General features: G+C 33.2%; 1 protein-coding gene across 1 annotated transcript; it reads left to right on the top strand.

Annotated features, from left to right (window-relative positions):
• The first annotated feature begins 1,747 nt into the window (after positions 1–1,747).
• Positions 1,748–8,727, top strand: LOC132730985 (protein LSM14 homolog A-like). The gene is made up of 4 exons (XM_060717079.1): positions 1,748–1,984; positions 5,578–5,747; positions 6,092–6,266; positions 8,573–8,727. Exons 1-4 carry the CDS (start codon positions 1,864–1,866, stop codon positions 8,710–8,712), a joined length of 606 nt encoding a protein of 201 aa, XP_060573062.1. The 5' UTR covers positions 1,748–1,863; the 3' UTR covers positions 8,713–8,727.
• Positions 8,728–20,825: the final 12,098 nt, after the last annotated feature.

Here is a 20,825-nt window from a genome sequence, read left to right as displayed (position 1 = left end):
TGTTTATATCTGTCTCATGTTTTTAAATTGTAAATATACAAACTAATTAAAATTTGATTCTAACTGTAAACAGATGCTAATCAGTCACTATTTGTTTTGAAATCCCTATAGATAACATAAGATAGAAAAATAGTTTCAAAATTTATTTATTTATTTTGGATTAAAAAAAAAAAATTACCTAGCTACCTACCCTACCTAATTTGGCAAGGGTCGGGGAGGGGAAAAAAAGGTAATTTGAAGGCTGGCCTTATATATATACAAACCACCAATGGTTTTTATTTTTAACACAGAGATATTACCAATATATATATACTAATAATGTTACAGTTAACTACCTATAACAGTATCGCTTATAACTATATATATATATAGTATATGCCACTTATAACGATTCTGTTGCCACAGTCACGACCCTTGTTTTCAAATTGGTGGGAAGGGATGTAACGAAACATATTCAGCTGTCCACTAGCAGAGTTTACTGTATTTGGTATTCTTACTTATAATGTTTGTGAAAGTTTGTCATATCTGTATTTAACCATACCGGATAGAAAAATATACCTACATCTTAAATAACTTCCCTAAAAACATCACAGTTTAACTTGAATTTTACTCTTTTCTTTAATATTATATTTATTAATATCAAAATTTGTATAAAAGTCAAACTCACAGGATGTGCTCCTGGTCTTGGAGCAATATTTATCTGCTGATTTGGTTGAGATGAAGCAATTCTAATTGGTGCATTTGGCATTCTATTTTGAATTCTAACACTTCCTGGTGGTCGCGGTGATTGTGAATTTGAAACATGTGTAGTCACTACTTGAGGTCTTACAGTTGTTATATGAGATGAAGGAACTTGTCCTCGCACAGTTATCACACTAGGATTAGCTCCAGGCTGAGTTTATCATTGAAGTTACATTAGCACTATGAACAATATGCACATTGGTTTTTTGTGTCAACTGCTGAGAATTTGAATTTATTAAGTGTCCCTGACTGTTCCGCACTATTGTCTGACTTGGCTGCACAACACCAGTTTGTCCAGTTGTTTATCTGTTGCGGAGCTGGAGAAAGTGAAGTCCGATTAACATGTTTTAATGCACTGTTATTTTGAATAACTGCAGAATTAGTTATAATAATATTGGAATTTGACTGCGCTACATTTTATATTATTAACTGAAATAGCATTTGATGGGGATGGCGTTGCACGATTCACATGTTGGTTGGTTACCACTGAATGATTTCCATGATTCTGTGGTGGTGTTATCACTTGAATGGCTGGAGATGAGGATTTGTTTACACTGTTCAATGGTTTTGGCGATGCAGTTCTATGCGAGTTTACAGGTGAATGTACAAGCGCAACAGGTGAATTTGTTATGAATAGAATTAATTCCTAGTATTTGATTATCATTTTTTATCACCGATTTTGCATTAGAATTATTAGTATTTCCACTGTCATTAGATAAATGCACAGAGTTATTTTGAGCACTTGTGCATGCTGGAATTGAAGAGACGTTACTGACATGATTGCTGTTGACGGACGGATTTGGTAACGAAGGGGATGGTTCTTTATGTGTAGGGGATGCTAATCTCGACTCTAATGACGCAACAAGTGCGTTAACAACACTTTCATCTGTCTCTGAATGTAAAAATGAGTCTAGCGGGTTTGGATCCGCCATTTCCCTGCACAGAATTTTGTAAACTGAATTGAGCATGCGCATACAATAGGACTGTGGGAAGGAAAACGAATCAGCGCCATCTGACGGTGTAATACGCCATTTTGAACAGTTTATCAGAGAGAGAAGAACTGGGTCGAAGAGAAATCCGCTGACATCCTTCTTTACCTTGTAAGAAGGTTGTATGTAAGCCATGAGTGGGGGAATCCCATATCTCGGCAGTAAAATTAGCCTAATATCGAAGGCTGGAATACGTTATGAAGGCATTTTATACACCATTGATCCGAACGAATCTACAGTCGCTCTTGCTAAAGGTACTAAAATTAGCTGACCGCAAATATATAACTTTCTGGATTGAATACACTTTATGCAATTATATTTATATGCAATGACTTTTACAAATAGCCTTATCTTTCTTCTCAACATAGAAATTTGAACTTAAATGCCAAAATTACCGATAAAATTGTCCAATTACAAGATGTGAAAAAATGTAAACAAAGTGGTGTTAAATCTTTTGTTACATATTCTGCTTATAAGTATGTTGGCTTTGAATGACAATTTACTTACACCATTTGATATACATTGGTCTCTTACTGTTTGGTTACTCTAAATAAAGACTTAACAAGCTGTTGCACTAAAATAGGCATCTGAGAACTGTTTTTCAAGGGGAGAACATAACCAATAATAAAGAAGTATGGTTGCCTCGAAAAAAAAAGTTGTTTTCAAAATTTCAGAAAATGTTGATAACACAGGAATTTGGAACATTTCTAAGCAGATTGTCTGCAAGCGTCAATTACTAATTATAAATTCCAGTGTTCATATTTTTGATGATTTTCATAAACTTGTCATAATGTGAAATTGAAGCCAATGAAGGAAAATGTTTACTTTGCATTTAAGTAGGCATGTTTATAAGTGTAATGTTTATCTAAATGAAGTATACAAGATTGATTTAATGCAGAATCGGATGCAATTGCAGCTTCAAATGAATTATTTGAATAACAACTTTCCATTACGTAAAACATTGTTTAACTGAATTTTACCAAATTGTTTAACTTAACACACAAACAAATATTGATGAATTGGATGGGATGCCATTAAGCTTCAAAATTTGAAAGTCGGAGACTGCAAAATCTCTGATATTGGAAGTCACATTATATAGGTAATGAAGGATAAGTATTAGATTTGGAAGTCATAAGCCAAAGTCAAGGAGTAAATGACTCCCAAACAGGGTTCTCGGGGACGCTTATTTCGGCGTCCTGGTACGCATGTTTATTACAACTGGACGCAAATATTTCAGAGCAAGGATTCCACGTACGCTTAATTTTGCCTGGGGAAGCATAAACATACATTACCGATTGTTTACAAATGCGTAAGCGCGTGTCAGTGTATAGGTAGGCGGTCCTATGCACATCGACCCATGAAGCTATTAGCCAATCAGCGATAACGCTTCCGATCATTATCACGCAATAGTGATCAGACTAATGTATACACGCATTGTACAGTACATGTAATTACCAGATATAACACAAGGTGATAGATCAAAAGTTGATTGGAGATTAGCAAATTTTACCGACAAAAAGATAAAATTAGCGACTCAATTATCGCCCAGTGATTTTTCTCACTTAATTGGGAAGAGGCCTTAGCCTCTTGATTTTGGGAAAAAAATCTCTAAAATTGCTGATTTGAGAAGTAAAAAAGCTGGTTTAAGTTCATATTTTTGGGAAAACTGCATGATTTTAAAGAAAATTTCAATTGGAAAGAGGCCTTTTTTCGAAGTCTGTTATATAAGTAGAAAAATCACTGTCGCCGCAAGTTTAAAGACTGTTTTCTTAATTACAAATGAGTGTAATTTTGAATGATTGTCGAATAGGTCAGCATAATAATGATTGTTGATTATTTTCGGCATTTTCTAAGCACAATTTTGCTTTAGTTTCATTCTTGCAAAATCGATCTATAAGAGTATTGAGAATTTAAGATATTGTGCCGAAATGCCAGGTACACATACGCTTTTCTTTGATATTTAGATTCTATCCGAAAATTGATCTGAACATCGGCGATTTCACGTTCGTCAGAAACTCTAAAATTTCGCAAAAATTCTCGGTTTCCAAGCCAAACATGCGAATGAATTGTTCCTTTATTATTTAATCAACATTAAATCATTAAATATCGATCTTCAATTTGCCCCCTTTTGAAGATATTTACTAAAATAATTGTCTATCGGATGAATCTCTTACACACTATGTGAAGCTGTACACGATTTTCCTATTCATTCCGCTAAACGCTGCCTATATACATTTACGTTTTTTTTTACAAATACAAACTTTTTGTCTTTAGAGTGGACTTATTTAACCAGAATAAAATTTGATTTGGTATAAAAGTGAAGAAAAAAAAACGATTTCCATAAGTTGATGCATTATAATGAAATAATTTCATAAAAAATATTAACAACAAAACAATAATTATACTATGTAGTTCAGAGTTTCTTTTGAATATCTATAAACTTTGGAAGTCTCTTGAAGATTCAAAATATCAGCAATGCTATTGTGAGCATTGAATGACTAATAAACATATTAATTACGACGCGCTTTTGGACTCCAACTTTTTCAGGGTTGGGAGTCCATGGACTCCATGTTTTAAAGTCCTAGTGAGAACCCTGCCCAAACTTCCATTAATGGAGGCCCTTGACTGGTTTAATAATGTGTCACAAAGCGACAAGTTATTTTTTTACCTCTCCATCCTGCATCCAGAATGCAATGAATTTGCGGAGGACGCAAAGTAAAAAGTGCTTGAAGTGTTTGAATTTAGTTTATAGATTTGTTTGAACTGAGTAAATACATTTGTTGTATTAAATAATGTTGCAGCATTCAAATATGTTTTTGATTAATTACTAAAGTGACTTTCAGATCATGATATAAAGGTTTTGTTATAAAATTCAAGAGGTCTTTCTTTAAAAGGCTTTGTTATTTCTGTGTAATAGCCCGCACCTATGATAAATAAATCAAATTTATATGTGTGTCCCATGCCTGTTACACACAATATTATAGTCTAATAGATTAGACGTTACAGACTTGTTTAGTTTTATGTTGTTCAAGCCCGACGTCTAATAGTTATTGCTCATAAACGCGTAGCATTTTGAAAAATTAAAAAAATGGCTGTTGACTTGCCTTTCAAGCTTAATTCAAAAGCTTATCTTCTGTTTGCATGGTCTATCATTACCAAAAACTTTCAAACAATGTACTTATCAATTAAAAATAAAATATAAATATCAGTTTATTTCGCTCATCGGCCATACTGGTTAAGTAAAGCGTTTTACAGATTGATTTCAATTTTTTGAACGGAAAAATATATTCGAACACACAGACGGTGCATGGGCAATTATTTCATTGAAAAAGTATTCCATTAGAAACTTCTGGACTCAATCGCCAAAATATCACAACCATTAAAAACACTTGGTTAATCTATAGCAAGCAGTCCACTTAGCCAATAAGCATTGCTTTGGAAGTCTTCCAGATATTATTAATGAATGCAGTCATGTCATTGGAAAAAGTATTTGAAATTGACAAACAAGATAAGAAACTCAAAATTTAGACAGTGAGAGTAGTAAAGTGGTGGGATTGGGACTTTCTGGATCATGGATGAAATATAAAATGTTTTGAATTGTTATTATTGAGAAATCACTGATGCATAACACCAGTGTGGTTTCAAAGTTGCAGGCATTCATTCAACTTGCTGGCAACGCAGTACCACTGTTACTGTTCATTGGTAGAAAGGATTCTAGTGTTCATAATCTGAATGTTTCAGTTTGTGAGTTGCTCATTACCATACAACATGGAGTAAGACTTACCAGAATAATCTTTCATTTTAGACTTTTAATAACATAACTTGATACGATTATTATTATTTACAGTTAGATCCTTCGGAACAGAAGATCGTCCTACTGATCGACCTGTAGCACCAAGAGATGAGATATTTGAGTATATCATATTCCGTGGGAGTGATATCAAGGATCTGCATGTGTGTGAGCCCCCAAAACCTCAACCATTGCAACCATTGCCTCAGGACCCAGCTATTGTAAAGGTAACATTGAAATTTCAATTCAGAAAGCTTTATTGTAAAGTTTATTCAGCTTTGAAGCAATGTTTATTCAGCTTTGAGCTTTTTGCATTGTTTTGAAGCTATTCACATTGAAATAGGTGGCAGAATTATAAGACAACATATTAAATTAGTTTTTATAAAAAGTCATTGAATTTCCAATCTGTAAATTGGACAAAAATTTGTGTAATCAAATAGATCTTTTAGATACTATATGATAAAATGCAGGCAACATGTTCATATTTTTATTGCCTTTTCAATGCAAAGGAGAGTTCACAAGTTAAAGCATATTGTACAGCATTTATGGCCATGTTTGTATTTCATTCAAGTCATCTCAGCCCACCCCCGGTGGCTCTTTCCAGCAGCAAAGTTCAGGATTTGGTGGAAATGCCTCAAGTTCATACCAGCCTTTCAGTGGTCCATCATTGTATGGTGGTCAGTATGGCGGAGCACCTGGAAACCAACAAGGGTATGGAGGACCTTTGCCCTCAGGAGGGCAACCAGGTAAGTAACAGAAAATATTTGTTTACCTGAAAATGGCTTGTAGACTTTAATACAAGTAAACTTTTCACATACAGGTCTCTTCGAAAAGGCTGCTTTTGTAAACTTTTAACCAAAGTGTTAAAAATTGAGCTAAAATGATGTCTTGTTAAGGCCAGCCTTAAAAAAATGTTTGTTTGCAGTAACGCGACCGACTCACAAAATTTGCCCCTACTCAAATTTTTTTTTCATGGTCTGGATAAAAAATATTTTTTTTGAATCAGAAAATTATGCCTTGTGCTTTGTTTTCGTTCTGTTAAAGGTTAGTAGAAGAAATAAAATGTAGGTCTTATTAAATTAGAATTCAGTTATCAATTTATTAATTGTTACCAGATTATCAAAGCATATATTGTCCAGCATTTTGAAATTCCATGTTTATTTGGGAGTACAGTTCAATAAAAAAAAAAAAAATCGACCTACCTACCCACCTTGAAAATTCTGGGTTGGGTTACTGCAAACAAACATTTTTGTAAGGATGGCCTAAACCACAAGGGAGATTTGATCAAACTATTATCTAATCCAAATCTAATGGATAGGCCCAATGAAGCTGTAAAATATATTTCAAAAACTGTAATTCTTAAAAAAGATCTGTAAGTTTGTTAATGGGACCTCCAAACATGTCACAGCTAGGCCACTGTTAAAAACTGGCATAATTAAACTTTCTTAAAATGATAACTATAGTATTTACCTTCTACAAAAATACCAACTTTCCTTGTTATTCATGTAAATGATAATTAATGCCACAGAGGTCACTTGCTTGTATTGTCGGGGGTATTCAACAATAATGAATAGGTGCATATATTCACATAGCTAAGACAAGTGTCAGAAAAATTATTCTGTAGGCGTAGGAATAAAATCAGATGAAATCGAAGAGAAAATAATGGGGTTTGACAAACACAGTTTTTGAAATTTATAAAAATATATCAAATTTATATTTACTACAAGGCATATTGCACTTTGATCAGTAACTGTTGCATAGGCTTTATACAAGATCACAGTACTGAGTTGTTATACCTCACTTGGACTGATGTTGCTTGACTAAGGCATTTGCATCTATAACATTTATTAACAACCTGTAGTATAGTATTTGAAGCCAATTTTATGTCTTGATCACCTTAAAACCGCCTTAATTTTGTAAGTTAATAGTTTTTAAAATTGAACAGAGCAGTACTGAAGAAAGAACCAGTGATAGTTAAAAGAATTTAGAATTCTTAGCTTTTCTGTGCATCAAGGGCTCATAAGAGCTTTTAGGATCAATGACTGTTTGTTGTCCGTCCACAATTATTTATCTGCACAATTTGTAGTTTCACTTTGAACCCAACTTGCATATACTTATATAGCTTGTATCACCACTAGATTAATAATATCTGTCATATGTTGCGGTTCGGACCGGAATATCTGTCCCCGAGGCGACCCGCCCATTTGGCAGTAACGAGGCTTGCCGAGTTACCTCCCATGGGTGGGTTCCCGAGGGATGAATATTCAGGTCCGAACCGCAAACACGTCAGATTTTTTTCTTCAATGCATATTCTGCCATATTATTTCATATTTAAAATGGTTTACACCAATATGATATATGTTCATGGAAATTAAAGTCATTTCATCCATAACAATTTTCTTACAATAGTTATGAACTTACAACTTAAATAACAAGGCGAAATGACATCATCCTAAGCACATATTTCCCTTCTAAAACGACGTCATTTTAACGTGGTTCATTCATTAAGCGCGCTAAAATGACATCGTTGTTTGGCACGCGACTCATCTGGCACCCCCCATGCCAGATGAAATTTCCGGCATGGGTAAAAGTCCCAGAAACGCCAGTCTGCTATGCAAGAAAAGTGATTCTGTCATGATTTCCAGAGTTATATCCCCTGAAGGAACCAAATAGGCATATTTTACCATGTCTTCATGGTGTTTGGTTTTTTTGCTTCTTGGCTAGATATTTCTAGTTCTTGTCCTGAAGCCATCATTTTTGTACTCTTTCATGCATATTCATAATTGGGTTTGTAGGTTCTGCACATGGATCTTTTATCCTTTGTGGAGTTCAAGATCTCACAAGTATAAAAATAGGTTTTTCTACTTCTGTTCAAAAATGTAGTAGTATATATATTCATTCGGGTGAGCAATAAAAAGGCCACCATGGCCATATTGTTTAAAGTTAGTTTAACATATTTTTCTTGATTGCTTAAACTTTTGCACTTAAAAGTGTCTGAAAATAGTTTTTGTTTTGTAAAATGCATGTCCTGATGTGTGTTGTCTGTTATTAGGTGGGTCCCGGGGGCCATCCCCTTCTCTTACTCGTGTTTCCCCTACCATGGATCAGGGCATACAAGTAGGCCCAGGCCCGGCTCAACAGAAGCGTCTTGGTAATCATGCATCACAGTTGCACTGCTTCACACTAATATAACGCCAGATGATTGCTTTTTGTGAAAGTTGGGAGAATAGTTCATTAACATCGTACTAAACTTATTAACCAGGTTTTCCGAAGGAAAAAACTGGTTATTAGATTGAGGTATGCCGGCGGGCGGGCCGGCGGGAGTAAACAATTTCTTCTGTGCGCAACTCCTCCTACATTTCTCAACAGATTTTGACCAAACTTTCACAGAAGCTTTGTCATCAAGTGCCCTGGCGCATATTGTCGGGGTTTTGCGATTAGATAATATTTGACCTAATTATGGCCCTTTGTTTTTTTTCCTTATATTAAATATATAGTGAACAATTTCTTCTGTGCGCAACTCCTCCTACATTTCTCAACAGATTTTGACCAAACTTTCACAGAAGCTTTGTCATCAAGTGCCCTGGCTCATATTGTCGGGGTTTTGCGATTAGATAATATTTGACCTAATTATGGCCCTTTGTTTTTTTTCCTTATATAAAATATATAGTGAACAATTTCTTCTGTGCGCAACTCCTCCTACATTTCTCAACGGATTTTGACCAAACTTTCTCAGAAGATTTGTCATCAAGTGCCCTGTCACATATTGCCAGGGTTTTGCAATTGGTATATATTTGACCTAATTATGGCCCTTTGTTTTTTTTCCTTATATAGAATATATAGTGAACAATTTCTTCAGAGTGTGCGCAACTCCTCCTACATTTCTCAACGGATTTTGACCAAACTTTCTTAGAAGCTTTGTTATCAAGTGCCTCAGGCACATATTGTCGGGGTTTTGTGATTGGATAATATTTGACCGAATTATGGCCCTTTGTATATTTTTTCCTTATACAGAATATATAGAGAACAATTTTTTCTGTGCTCAACTCCTCCTACTCTCAACGGATTTTGACCAAACTTTCTCAGAAGCTTTGTTATCAAGTGCCTAGCACATATTGTCGGGGTTTTGTGATTGGATAATATTTGACCGAATTATGGCCCTTTGTATATTTTTTCCTTATACAGAATATATAGTGAACAATTTCTACAGTGCGCAACTTCTCCTACATTTCTCAATGGATTTTGACCAAACTTTCACAGAAGCTTTGTCATCAAGTGCCCTGGCGCTCACTAAATTCCCATGTTTCTTCCAAGACATCATTCAAGTATTTTTTTAAAATTGTGAACATACTTTTCTTGATATCGCACAAAACACCACACGCCAATATTGTTGACAAAAAAATGACAAGAGACGCAAAAATGCAAAAATTAAGCAAAAATAAAGTACTGTTTACCTTTCTAAAATATTTGGGGAAAAAAGGCGAATAGACAACATAAAATTTCTCAATCATTTTTGTTTGAGGAATATTAAAAAAGCCATAATTTCTCCTAAAAGTTCAATTAAAAACAAATGCCCCTTCATGACAAAGCTTCTGTGAAATATTTTGCTGAAAACCTGGTTGCATCGCATTGCGATGTTCCTTGTTTATAAAACTTTCTATGTAGCTGATGAAAATACTCTGCTTTCTTAGTATATGCTGAATTTATATTCTTTTGTATTAATTTATACAGGTAGCATTAGTTGTAACTTCGATAAAACAATATTTTGCTTGCAATTTAAAATGCCAACAAAAATAATTTAAACAGTTTTTTTTTTGCAAAATTGAAATGTAGTTGAGTAGCAGAATATGTCAGGTTTTTTTTTACTACTATGGGATGTATCCATGCCTTTTCTGTGGGGAAAATTTGCACACTAAAAAGAATGTTTAACATTTTAAACCATGCTTCATTAACAATAATAAGAGAACAAACAAAAAATTGTTTAGGTACAGGAGCTAGAAATATGATTAAACTCATGTCAAAATTGGCTCAGCTGTATTGAAATGTTTTTGTAGTTAATTAAAATGAAATTTTCAGGCCACTGAGGACCATTGTTAATGCATCATTAAGTTTTGAAAATGTGATATAGTAATTATGTCCAACTTATTTGAAAGTGAACTGAATACATCATTCTAGAGGCATTAGTTACTGGAATGGTGATGGTTCTTTTCTGTCATCCTTTGCTTGAAATAAATGCACAGAGGCCTGTTGAACAATAAAGCTGATAAGTCATTATAAATTATAATCATTGACTTGAAGTGGCCTGTCTACAATAGACACATTTCCATTATAAACATTTTTAAATACTGATAAAAAGCAATAAATAGTTATCATTTGGACTGTATTAAATATTAAATATTTCTTTTCCTTGGATAGAAAAAAAAAAGTTTTAAGTGATTTTGTATGGACATTTAAATGATGAATAATTATAATTTGGCCTGGAATATTGTTAAAGATAATAGAGCATTCACTTCACACTTAACCAACAACATGTTTGATGTATAATATAACTTTTACACCTGAACAGTTTAACTTTATGTAAAGAAAGATCTGTGGATAAAAACTTCAAAAAGGAGCCTATTCCCAAAATGAAAATCTTTTCTTTTGTAAAAAAAGTATACAATTAGACTTTTCATGTTTAGTTGTTTCATTTTGTGGACTGTCATAAATTTCATCTATTTCTAGTTCAATATTGATATATTATATATGCTTAAATTCTGTTTGTTAATCATGCCTGATAATGGTATTGTATAGTTTGTAGCATGTTTTATGACTGGCTGTTTCATAATATATGTATATAAGAATATTGAACAGGAAACAAAATCAAAGTTTGCAAGTGTTTTTCTAAGTCTGCTTGATTATAGCCAATTGTGTACTTGCATTTCTCTGTAAATGTACCGCTTAACCTTAGTTTTATATAGCTTAACTATTAAGAGTTCAAAGGCAGGGAGAATATCATAGTAAGTTAGTAACTCTTGTCTGATCAAAGACTTTTAAAAGGTCTTGTAAGCAACTTTGTTCCTAATTCAGCACTGAAAGAATTGAATGCATGTTTACTGGGTCATAATTGTAGGTCTTAATCCAAGTTCTTTAACTCTAGCACTTTCACTGAATAAGAACCATTTGAAAATTTCAGTAATTACTAGAACTTACAAGGTATTTCTTCACGTCCTTGGGCACTAACAAAGTTTGCACTCTTACCCTGTGCTACGACCGGATGTAAACAATACGTTCGCACAGGGCATGCGAAGTGGTTAAATCCCACCCATTTTATTCGATTAAATTCTAGAACAACTACTACTTTCGGTTTCAATTTTGCTGACAAGGAACAGTTTGAATCAACGTAAGCGTTAATTTTAATTGCAATGTCGAAAACTTTGCACTACATGGCGTAATTTTCATTACATCAGGGCTCGAGCAAGTGGGCGATTCGGGCGAAATAGTCGCCGAATTCCGTATGACTTCGCCGACATCCTACATGAAAGCGAAGATGAAGTCGCCCGATTTTATTGATCCATTATTGCAAAATACCAACAATAACTGTGAATAACATTTGTGTGTGTTTGCTTTTGTTTTCCCTCGCCGCCGGAAAAAGGGACTGGTCATGCCATCTCAATCAAAACGGCGAAATGTCATTAATCCGTTTGTTTACCAACATGTCATAAAGTCTAATTAACAGACGCTGAGGAACAATTAGACTCCGCCCCATGGCGAGATTACATACGTGCGAGAAACCAATCGTAATTCACGGTTTAATCGAGGCGACATTTTAAACCAATCATTTAAATCGCTAACATACAACTACCCCGTAACAATTATTTATGATGGACGGATCAAACGTCAATTAAATTTTCACTATCGAATGATTGTCAGAATTATGAGGACCGCTCGACATATAACTGTAACGGTAATTTAAATGAAAGTTATGATAACCTTTTTTGTCGACGAGTTAAATTTGATAAAATTGACGGCGTATTACACTGTATTTATTACAAATGAAGTTAAATTAAAGATAGTTTCTTTTGTTATCTACTTTCATTTTCTTTACAACATATAGTTGAACCCCATTGTATCGTGCTATTCATTGTATCGATCTATTTACAAATCTTTAGATTTTCTGCAAAATACGTCACCTACTGATTGTTAACATTTACAACAGTGTCACGAAAATCTTTCGCATTTATTTTTGTGCAGTAAAATGATCAAAAACATGTTTCCAGTACCGTAAGACGTTGTAGATAATAAATAGACTTATAAATAATGTGTTCTTATTAAAAGTACATTTACTGTCTGTTAAAAGTTCCTAAATTTATGCTGACATTTTAAAACAGACATCTATGTTTCTAATTGACTGAAATTGCTAAAATAAAGATAGTTAAGGCTTCCCATACTTTGGCTAACTGAGCAATTCTCACAATGCATCGATATAATGGCGTGACCTAATTCTTCAACCTGTTTGACATGTCTGTAAATATCTGTATATTCCAAAGCTAAAAACTATATATCAGTGATGTTTGCCATGTAAATATTATGGCAAAATGATCAAAATAAATGATACAAAATAAATTTTCAGGGAGATTGGAATTTTTTAAATGCAGTTGTGATTTATGGGTTAATAGATCGATACAACGGGGTTCCAGGCTAAGTGAATATGAATATAATGTCCGGCGCAAGCTTTTTAATAGTAAATTAGAAGGGAATAACTGTTAATCCACCCATGATATGATCCATGATAGGAATCAACTATGGCTTTTTTATCTTCATTTAATGCAATCCCAGATAGCAGTTTGACGATTTTCCGTGGTTGGCCCAACCACTGCATGTTTACAGGGATGGTTGCATTACATGATACTCATTCTTATTACTTGTTTCAAACTACTTTTAAATTAAAATTGAATATTCTGTTGTAACACAAATCCAATTCATTTAATTAGATATGTACAGTGAGTCAACATAATTGCGATAACATACAACAAACATCGATAAATGAATCTCCTCACTTCTCCCTATAGTCTCCCCACTTCTCCCTAAACCAGCTGGAGGGAGAAGTGACTTCTCCCTAAATTTTGTACCTAGCTTGAGCCCTGTACATATCCGGTATTATCTCCGTCATAATAGTTTTTATTCCAGTCGGTCAAAATGACGGTACACATTTACATGTAAACAAACAGATTTAACTTCTTAGACAATTTAAATAAGGAATGGACACACGGTAAACTCTGTTGCAACGTAAAGTATATTCATAAACCTGTTTGAAAAAAATTGTTTCCGTGTTCAAATAAATTGCAAAACGGGAAAAAAACAGGTCTTTACTATACCTGCAACAGAATTCTTATTATTCTGACCGAATTAAATTGACTTTATAACGCTCGATATACAAATTATTGATCAATCGATTTTCCATTATATTTTTTTGTAATACCTATCATTCAGTATGCAAATCAAACAAAACCAAAGTTTTCCTACATTCAAGGAAACTGTGAAGTTATGACGAGCTTTCAAAAACGAACAGGTAGCAATTTCCAAACACGCTTACCGAAACTCCAACATGGCTGCCTCAACGTGGCTCATTTGCCATAATTTATTCATAAACTGCAGGAGCATAGAACTTGCTTAGTGTTGCGATAATGATAGTTAATAAATTACCAAGAAAAATAGAGGGCACACTGTTTCCTAGTCTGATAAGACAACATGAAGTACATTTGAAAATTAGCATAATTTGTGACACCTTGATTTGTACATGGCCCTTGGCCAATAGATGACCTGTATTGATGTAAATTACCAGAGGTTTAAAAGGGCAAGCCACCATGGCAGGACCACATCTAGTTTTGTTCTGCAAGCACACCTTGTCTATATATTTATGAAACTTTGCAGGAATATATCCCATTGCCATGGGGCGGATTCATTATATTGATCTTGAAGTCCTTAGTTCAATGTCACACATAAACTCTTTGCCCTGATTTGTGAATCAAAGTGTTGTAAATTGTAACTTAGCAAACTATAATATAATAATATAATAACACTTGACTTTTTAAATATGCATAAGATGTCAATATGCCATATAGCAGAAGTGGAGATAATTACGATACACACATGCTTATAATTTTTCATTCAGCACTTTTAAGGCAGAGTGTTATGTCTATGACAGTATTGTTGTTTTTATGTTTAGATAAAACTCTCAAAATAAGAAATCATAAAAATTAAACATGCTGCATGTCATTTAAAACTTTATCGGTAACAAAAATTACTTCACTGCTTATTGCATGTTATGAATCACTTCTACTTAGGCTCATTTGCAGCTTAACCAATTAGTTGTAATGAATTTCCGGAAAAAACCTACTATCTGTTAGATTTGTGACTGTACTAGTTAAACTTATACATGAAAACCTAATCCATTCCGAGGATTCATTTCTAGTATTTCCAAATTTGAACTTAACTTACCTAACAATACTTTTACTGTTAAAGCTTATGAGTCTTTAATTAAACTTGAATAAACAATTTTGAAACAAACATGGCATTTTTTTGTGTTAAAAATGATTATATTGAATTTAAATTTATACTTAAAGAAAAGAAATGAAAAACAGTTTTAACAAATTTTGATAAAATACAATATATGTTCTGTTCCTGCATGTCACACCTTGAGTTTTTCAAGAGTAAGGATCATACACCAATGTGTTTATCATTTTTGTACCATAGTGCTTAATAAATTGATAAGAGAAAAAATAAATTGGATTTTACAAGTAAGATTCATGTAGAAAATTGATCTTGTTTTAGGTTCTCAGGTTCAACACCACCTCCCAATAAGAAAATCCCTACGTCAGACCAAGAAACACAGTCTGAACCTCCAATTGTACCTGATACCAGTAAACCCCCCCCGGGTCATCATCCGCCCCCACAACAACAACAAATCGCAGCAAAAAGATGAAGGGGAAATCCACCCCACACAAGAGACGGGGTGGGGAAAAAAAAATATGCAGGAGAGAAGTTTCGAAAAACTTCAGTAGACAACGTGACCTCAAATCACAACCGTATCTCTAGCTACAAGGTAAGGGAATAAAAGAGTAAGGTGGCTCTCATCTTAAGAAAATAAGGGCATTTTGTTCAATCATAGGGGCTTCAAAAAGATTTTCCCTACAACTTGAAAAAGAGATAAAACTGAAATTTACCGACTCATAAATTACCTTTACATTATTGAATTTAGGGGGGTGGTGGCATGGGGATATTCAAAAAGACCCCGAAGTCAAAATTTAATTAAGGGTTTGGTGTCATTACTTTTTTTTTTAACAATTTATTTTTATTTGACAAAAGAAACCCCCTTTGACAAAACCCGTATGTTAAGTAATTGAATAACCGACCTTTTTTTACTAAATTTTAACAATTAAAAAATTTCTTAAATTTTTAACTTTTATTTTTTAAAAAATCATATATAATTTTAAAAAAAAACACAAGAAATTTTTTTCCCCGCACATCTCGATCGGGGCATATACGTTACCTGTGTTGTGTTTGGTTTGTGTGTTGTTATAAATTTTAAAGAAAAATTTAAAAAAAACTTCTTGTGAAAAAAACCCCTTGTCCAATTTCAACCAAACTTTGGCAGGGTGTTCCTTGGGGAAGGGTTTTCCCAAAATTGTTCAAAGAATTTCATTCCATGCAGAAATTGTTCCATGCAACCCAAAAGAATTATAAGAATAAATTTTTTAAAATTTTTCTTTAAAGACCCCAAAACCTAACTTAAAATTTGAAAGGGATTTCCTGGTAACCTTAACAAAATTTTCGAATTTTACCCCGGGCAAAATTTTCCCCGCCCGGGGTCATTGATTTTCACTAATACATATAGTAAAAACTTAAAATACCTTCTTTTTTAAAAAAACCCAAAAAGGGATTAGACTTAGAAATTTGCATAAGCATCGTCTGGTAGACCCTTACCAAGATTTTTTCAAATTTATACCCCCTTGGGTAAAAAATCGGCCCCGCCCCGGGGTCTTTTGATTTCATATATGTACATATTAGTAAAAACTTAAAAACCCCTTTCTTGAAAAAAACCCCAAAAGGCCTAAAAGTTTAATTTTTGCAAAAGGGCATTGTCTGGAAGACCTCTACCCAATAATTATACCCTTTGGGTAAAAATCAGCCCCCCGGGGGCCCCCCCGGGGCCCAATATTATGTAAAAAACAAAAAAAAAATTCTTTACCAAATTTGAAAATTTAGGGGTTAGATTTTTTCCCATAAAAACTTGGGTTTTAGTAAACCTCTAGAAAAGATTTTTCCCAATTTTAAAGCCCTGGGTAAAAATTGCCCCCGCCCTTGGGGTCATGTTTTTAATAATACAATAGTAAAAAAATCAAAAAAATTCTTATTGTTTTAAAAGGGTTAAAGGGTTTAAAGGCTTTAATATTTGTTAAAAATATCATAAAAAAAGGGTACTCTACAAAAGTTTTTAAAATTTTGCCCCCTTGGTAAAAAATTAGCCTTCCCCCCCGGGGCCCCAATGGGTTTTCCCTTTAATTTTAAATTAAAAATTTAAAAAAAATCATTTTCTATTAATTTCCCAAAGGTTTAGATTTTAAATATTTTGCAGGGAAACTTTTGTTAGTAACCTCTTGAAAATTTGTTCAAATTAAAACCCGGGGTAAAAAATTGGTTCCGCCCCGGGGGTCATTATTTTCATTATTTACATAGAGTGAAAAAAATAAAAAAATTTTGTCTGAAGGTAAAAGGGCATAGACTTTATGTTTGTTTATAAATTTAATTTATGGGTCCACTCCCAAAAATTTGTTTAAAATTTTTTCCCCCTTTGGTGCCCAAAATTGCCCCCCCCCCCGGGGCAGGATTCTCTTTACATGTTGTACAAATTTAAAAAACAAAAAATAAAACAAAGTTTTCTAAATGAGAGAAACCTTATAGCTTAGATTTTTGACTTGAAATTTGTTTGGGGGACCTGAAATTAAAAATTTTTTAAAATTAAAACCCCTTTGGGTCAAAATAAGGGCCTTCCCCAAAGGGGACTTTTACCACCCCCTTGTCCTTTGATTTTAACAGCAAAACTTTTGGGGTTAAAACCAAATGTGCACAGTTTTAGTTTTAACATTAACTTTTTTATTCGGGGACCTAGTTTTTTGGATGATGGACCTATTTTTCTTGCCCTTTTGATGTACAGCTATAAAATTTTAAAACCATGGGGGTGGATAGCATTTTTCTCAAACAATCTTTTTCTAAATGGCTTTTGGCCTTATTTTGATTTGCAGGGTCAAAAATTGAAATTGTTTAAAATTAGCCATATTTTTATTTTATTATCGATTATATTCTTGAAAAAATTTAAACACCTATGACAAAACTAACTTTGCATGTTAATTAAAAATTAAATTTATTTTGACAATAAATGTCAAATTTAAAAAATTTAAATTATTTTTGGGTGGAGCATTCTTTACATTATTTTAAAAACTTTTAACATGTTTTTACTTAAGAAATTAAAAACAGTTGAAAGAAAGTCAAGCATGGCCCCCGCTGTTTGTTACAGGTCAGATAAATTTGATTTTAAAAAAAAAAAAATTTAAAATATATAAAATTTTAAATTTTAGGGGGGTTCAGGGTTTTTGAGGGGGATCAGAAAGAGGGGCCTGGAAGAGGTTTCACCTAAAAGTTTAGTCAGTTAGGGTCGAGGGTCAGGGAAACCTCAAGAACCAATCAAATTTTAAGGGGGGTTTTATTTTGAAAGCTCCAATGCTTTTAATTTGACAAAAAAGGGAAAATTTAACGAAGCTAAAAACAAAAATTTTAAAGCTATTATTTATATTTTGTGTTAAATTTTGGGAAAACCCGAGTTTAAATTATTATCCCCCACCCCGGTTTTTTCCCGGAAAGGGGGCTTTAGTTTTCCCTCCGTCCGTCTGTCTGTCCGCCCCTTTACAGGAGATAAATTTGTGGGTGGGGGGACAAAAGGTAACTGTTCTTTCTCTTTATGTCATTCATTCCTTTAAAGCTTTTTTTGGGCCCATTTTCTTTTTGTGGGTAAAAAGAACAATAGAGAGAACAATAATACCCACATAATTACTTCCTTTAGAACGTCCCTCCCGGCCACTGGGCTGTTTCCCTCCGTCCACAAAAAATTTGGGTTTTCGCGATAATTGGAAAAGTATGAAAATTTTTTTTATGAAACTTAAAATTTTGTTTGATGCATAGGAGATTATGTACGTTTTTTCTTTTTTTCCCAAAGTTGAAAATTCGGGTTGCATGGCAACAAATAGGCTGAAAATAGGCAAATTTTACACATAAATGGATCCAGTGATAACGCAGAAAGTACGGGGAAATTTTTTATGAAACTTAAAATTAGGGGAGAGGGCAGTCTAAAAATTTAAATGCATGTCTTTTTCATTTCTTCCATGTTGAAAATTCTGGTCTATGGCAAAAAAATGGCTGAAAATATGGAAAATTTACACAAAACTGGACAGTATAACGCAAAAATAATAGAAATATTTTTTGAAATTTCATATGTAGTTGAATGGAGTCTGGGAATTATGCAATCTTTTTTTTTTTCCATGTTAAAAATTCGGGGTTGCTATGGCAACACATAGACTAAAAAATATGGCAAATTTTACACATACACTGAACCAGTGATAACCCCAAAAAAACGGGAAATATTTTTATGAAACTTGACATATTGGTAAGGCATCGGGAGTTATGCATGTCTTATCTTTTTTCCCTATTTTAAAAAAAATTTTGGGGTTTCCTTGGCAAAAAAAGGTTTAAAAACATGGCAAATAAAACAATATTTTATTAGTCAAAAAAGCTAAAAAATTTTTATGAAATTTTTCTTTAAAAATGTATATTTTGGTAACAGGAGTTTCAAATTTTAACTTAAGGTCTTTCAGTCCGTCGTCTGTCTGTTAAAAAAACTGTTTCCTTGACATTTTAAAGAACTTTCCAACAAATTTACTTAAAATATAGAAAAATTTGAAACTTTATAAAGGGCCCAAAAGGGCCCTTCGAATTTTTGAGGGGTTCTAACCGTGGGGGTTTTATGGATTGCTTCCCAATACTAGAAAATTTGTTTGTTCATTTTGCAAAAGTAGATTGTTTTAAGGGAAAAATTTTTTGAAAATACAAATTATAAGGCATCTTTGGATAGATTTTTTTTTACCTGTGGTTTTATTTTTTAATTAAGCACACATTAACGGGGCTTGCTCTCCGGTTTTTTGGAAAAATTTTTTTTCTTTTAATGAGGAATTTATGGCAATTTCCTGCAAAAAGGTAAAATAGTGACACTGCAAGCTAAATGTTTAAAAACAAACATGCAACAGCTTCATATTTTCTCAAAAATTTTTTAAAAATGTATGTAATTGAAGGTAAAACCCGTAAAGTAAATGGTGAAAAAGCTTTAAAAAGAGAGGGAGGGGGAGGTGGGGGTGGGGAAGAGATGAGAGTGCTTTTTGACAAATCCAAAACTTTCTTTGACAATATTAGCTTGAGGAACAGACAGAGCCCCAAAGGGGAACTATTAATTTAGCTTTCCTAAAATCTCTAATTGAGCAAAATCATTTTCAAATTTTATATAGTATTTGTCAACATTTTGACTGTTTATATTTGTGTCGACATATACCAAACTGAAATATACTACAAATTTGGCACATTTAATTAGTGACCATAACACATAAGCAGACCATTTTAAAAAAATGTTTTAAGGGGTTTTAAGACATTTACTAAAAATTTTGTAATAATTTGCTAAAGGGGTTTGTAAATTAGGGGTTTGGGCCCCTAAAATTAAAAAAAAAAATAGTGCTTTGAAAAAAATTCCCTTAGAACCACCATACTTAATCTTGTTACAAAAATTACCAACCAATCCAAAAAAAATTAAAAAAATCATTGATTGGAGAGAAGTCAGCAGTTTTGCATTTGTCTTTGAAATCAAGAAGGGATTTTAAAATTTTTCATGTAGGAAACTCGAGGTTGATATTTAAACATGTATCTATACCTGTTTGCCCTTTTAAAAATGTATTGAGGGGCCCCTAGTGTGTTCGCGGGCTTAACCCTCCCCCTGTCTCCAGTATTTTTGTGTGTTTGTGTTAAAATAAAAGAAAATATATGATATTAAACAAGTTAAAATTTAAGATATTTGGATTGTCATGAAATGTAACATTATTTCCAAATAGAATAAAATGTCAGATAAATTTTTGAGTTTTCCAATTTTAACAATATCTTCTTCAAAAACATCTCGCCAAACTGAAAGAAGAAAAAAATTAAAAAGAAACTTTTGGGACAAGTGACCCGCG

Source organism: Ruditapes philippinarum, unplaced genomic scaffold, assembly GCF_026571515.1.
Source record: "Ruditapes philippinarum isolate M1 unplaced genomic scaffold, ASM2657151v2 ctg13675_1_1_1_1, whole genome shotgun sequence".
Lineage (NCBI taxonomy): Eukaryota > Metazoa > Mollusca > Bivalvia > Venerida > Veneridae > Ruditapes > Ruditapes philippinarum.
Note: the sequence above shows the minus strand (reverse complement) of the source record. Positions and strands in the feature narration are given on the sequence as shown.

Coding starts and splice junctions, on each gene's coding strand:
- LOC132730985 (XM_060717079.1), top strand. CDS start 1,864: ATGAGTGGGGGAATCCCATATCTCGGCAGTAAAATTAGCCTAATATCG. Junction 1,985..5,577: donor TACAGTCGCTCTTGCTAAAG/GTACTAAAATTA, acceptor TATTATTTACAG/TTAGATCCTTCGGAACAGAA. Junction 6,267..8,572: donor GCCCTCAGGAGGGCAACCAG/GTAAGTAACAGA, acceptor GTCTGTTATTAG/GTGGGTCCCGGGGGCCATCC.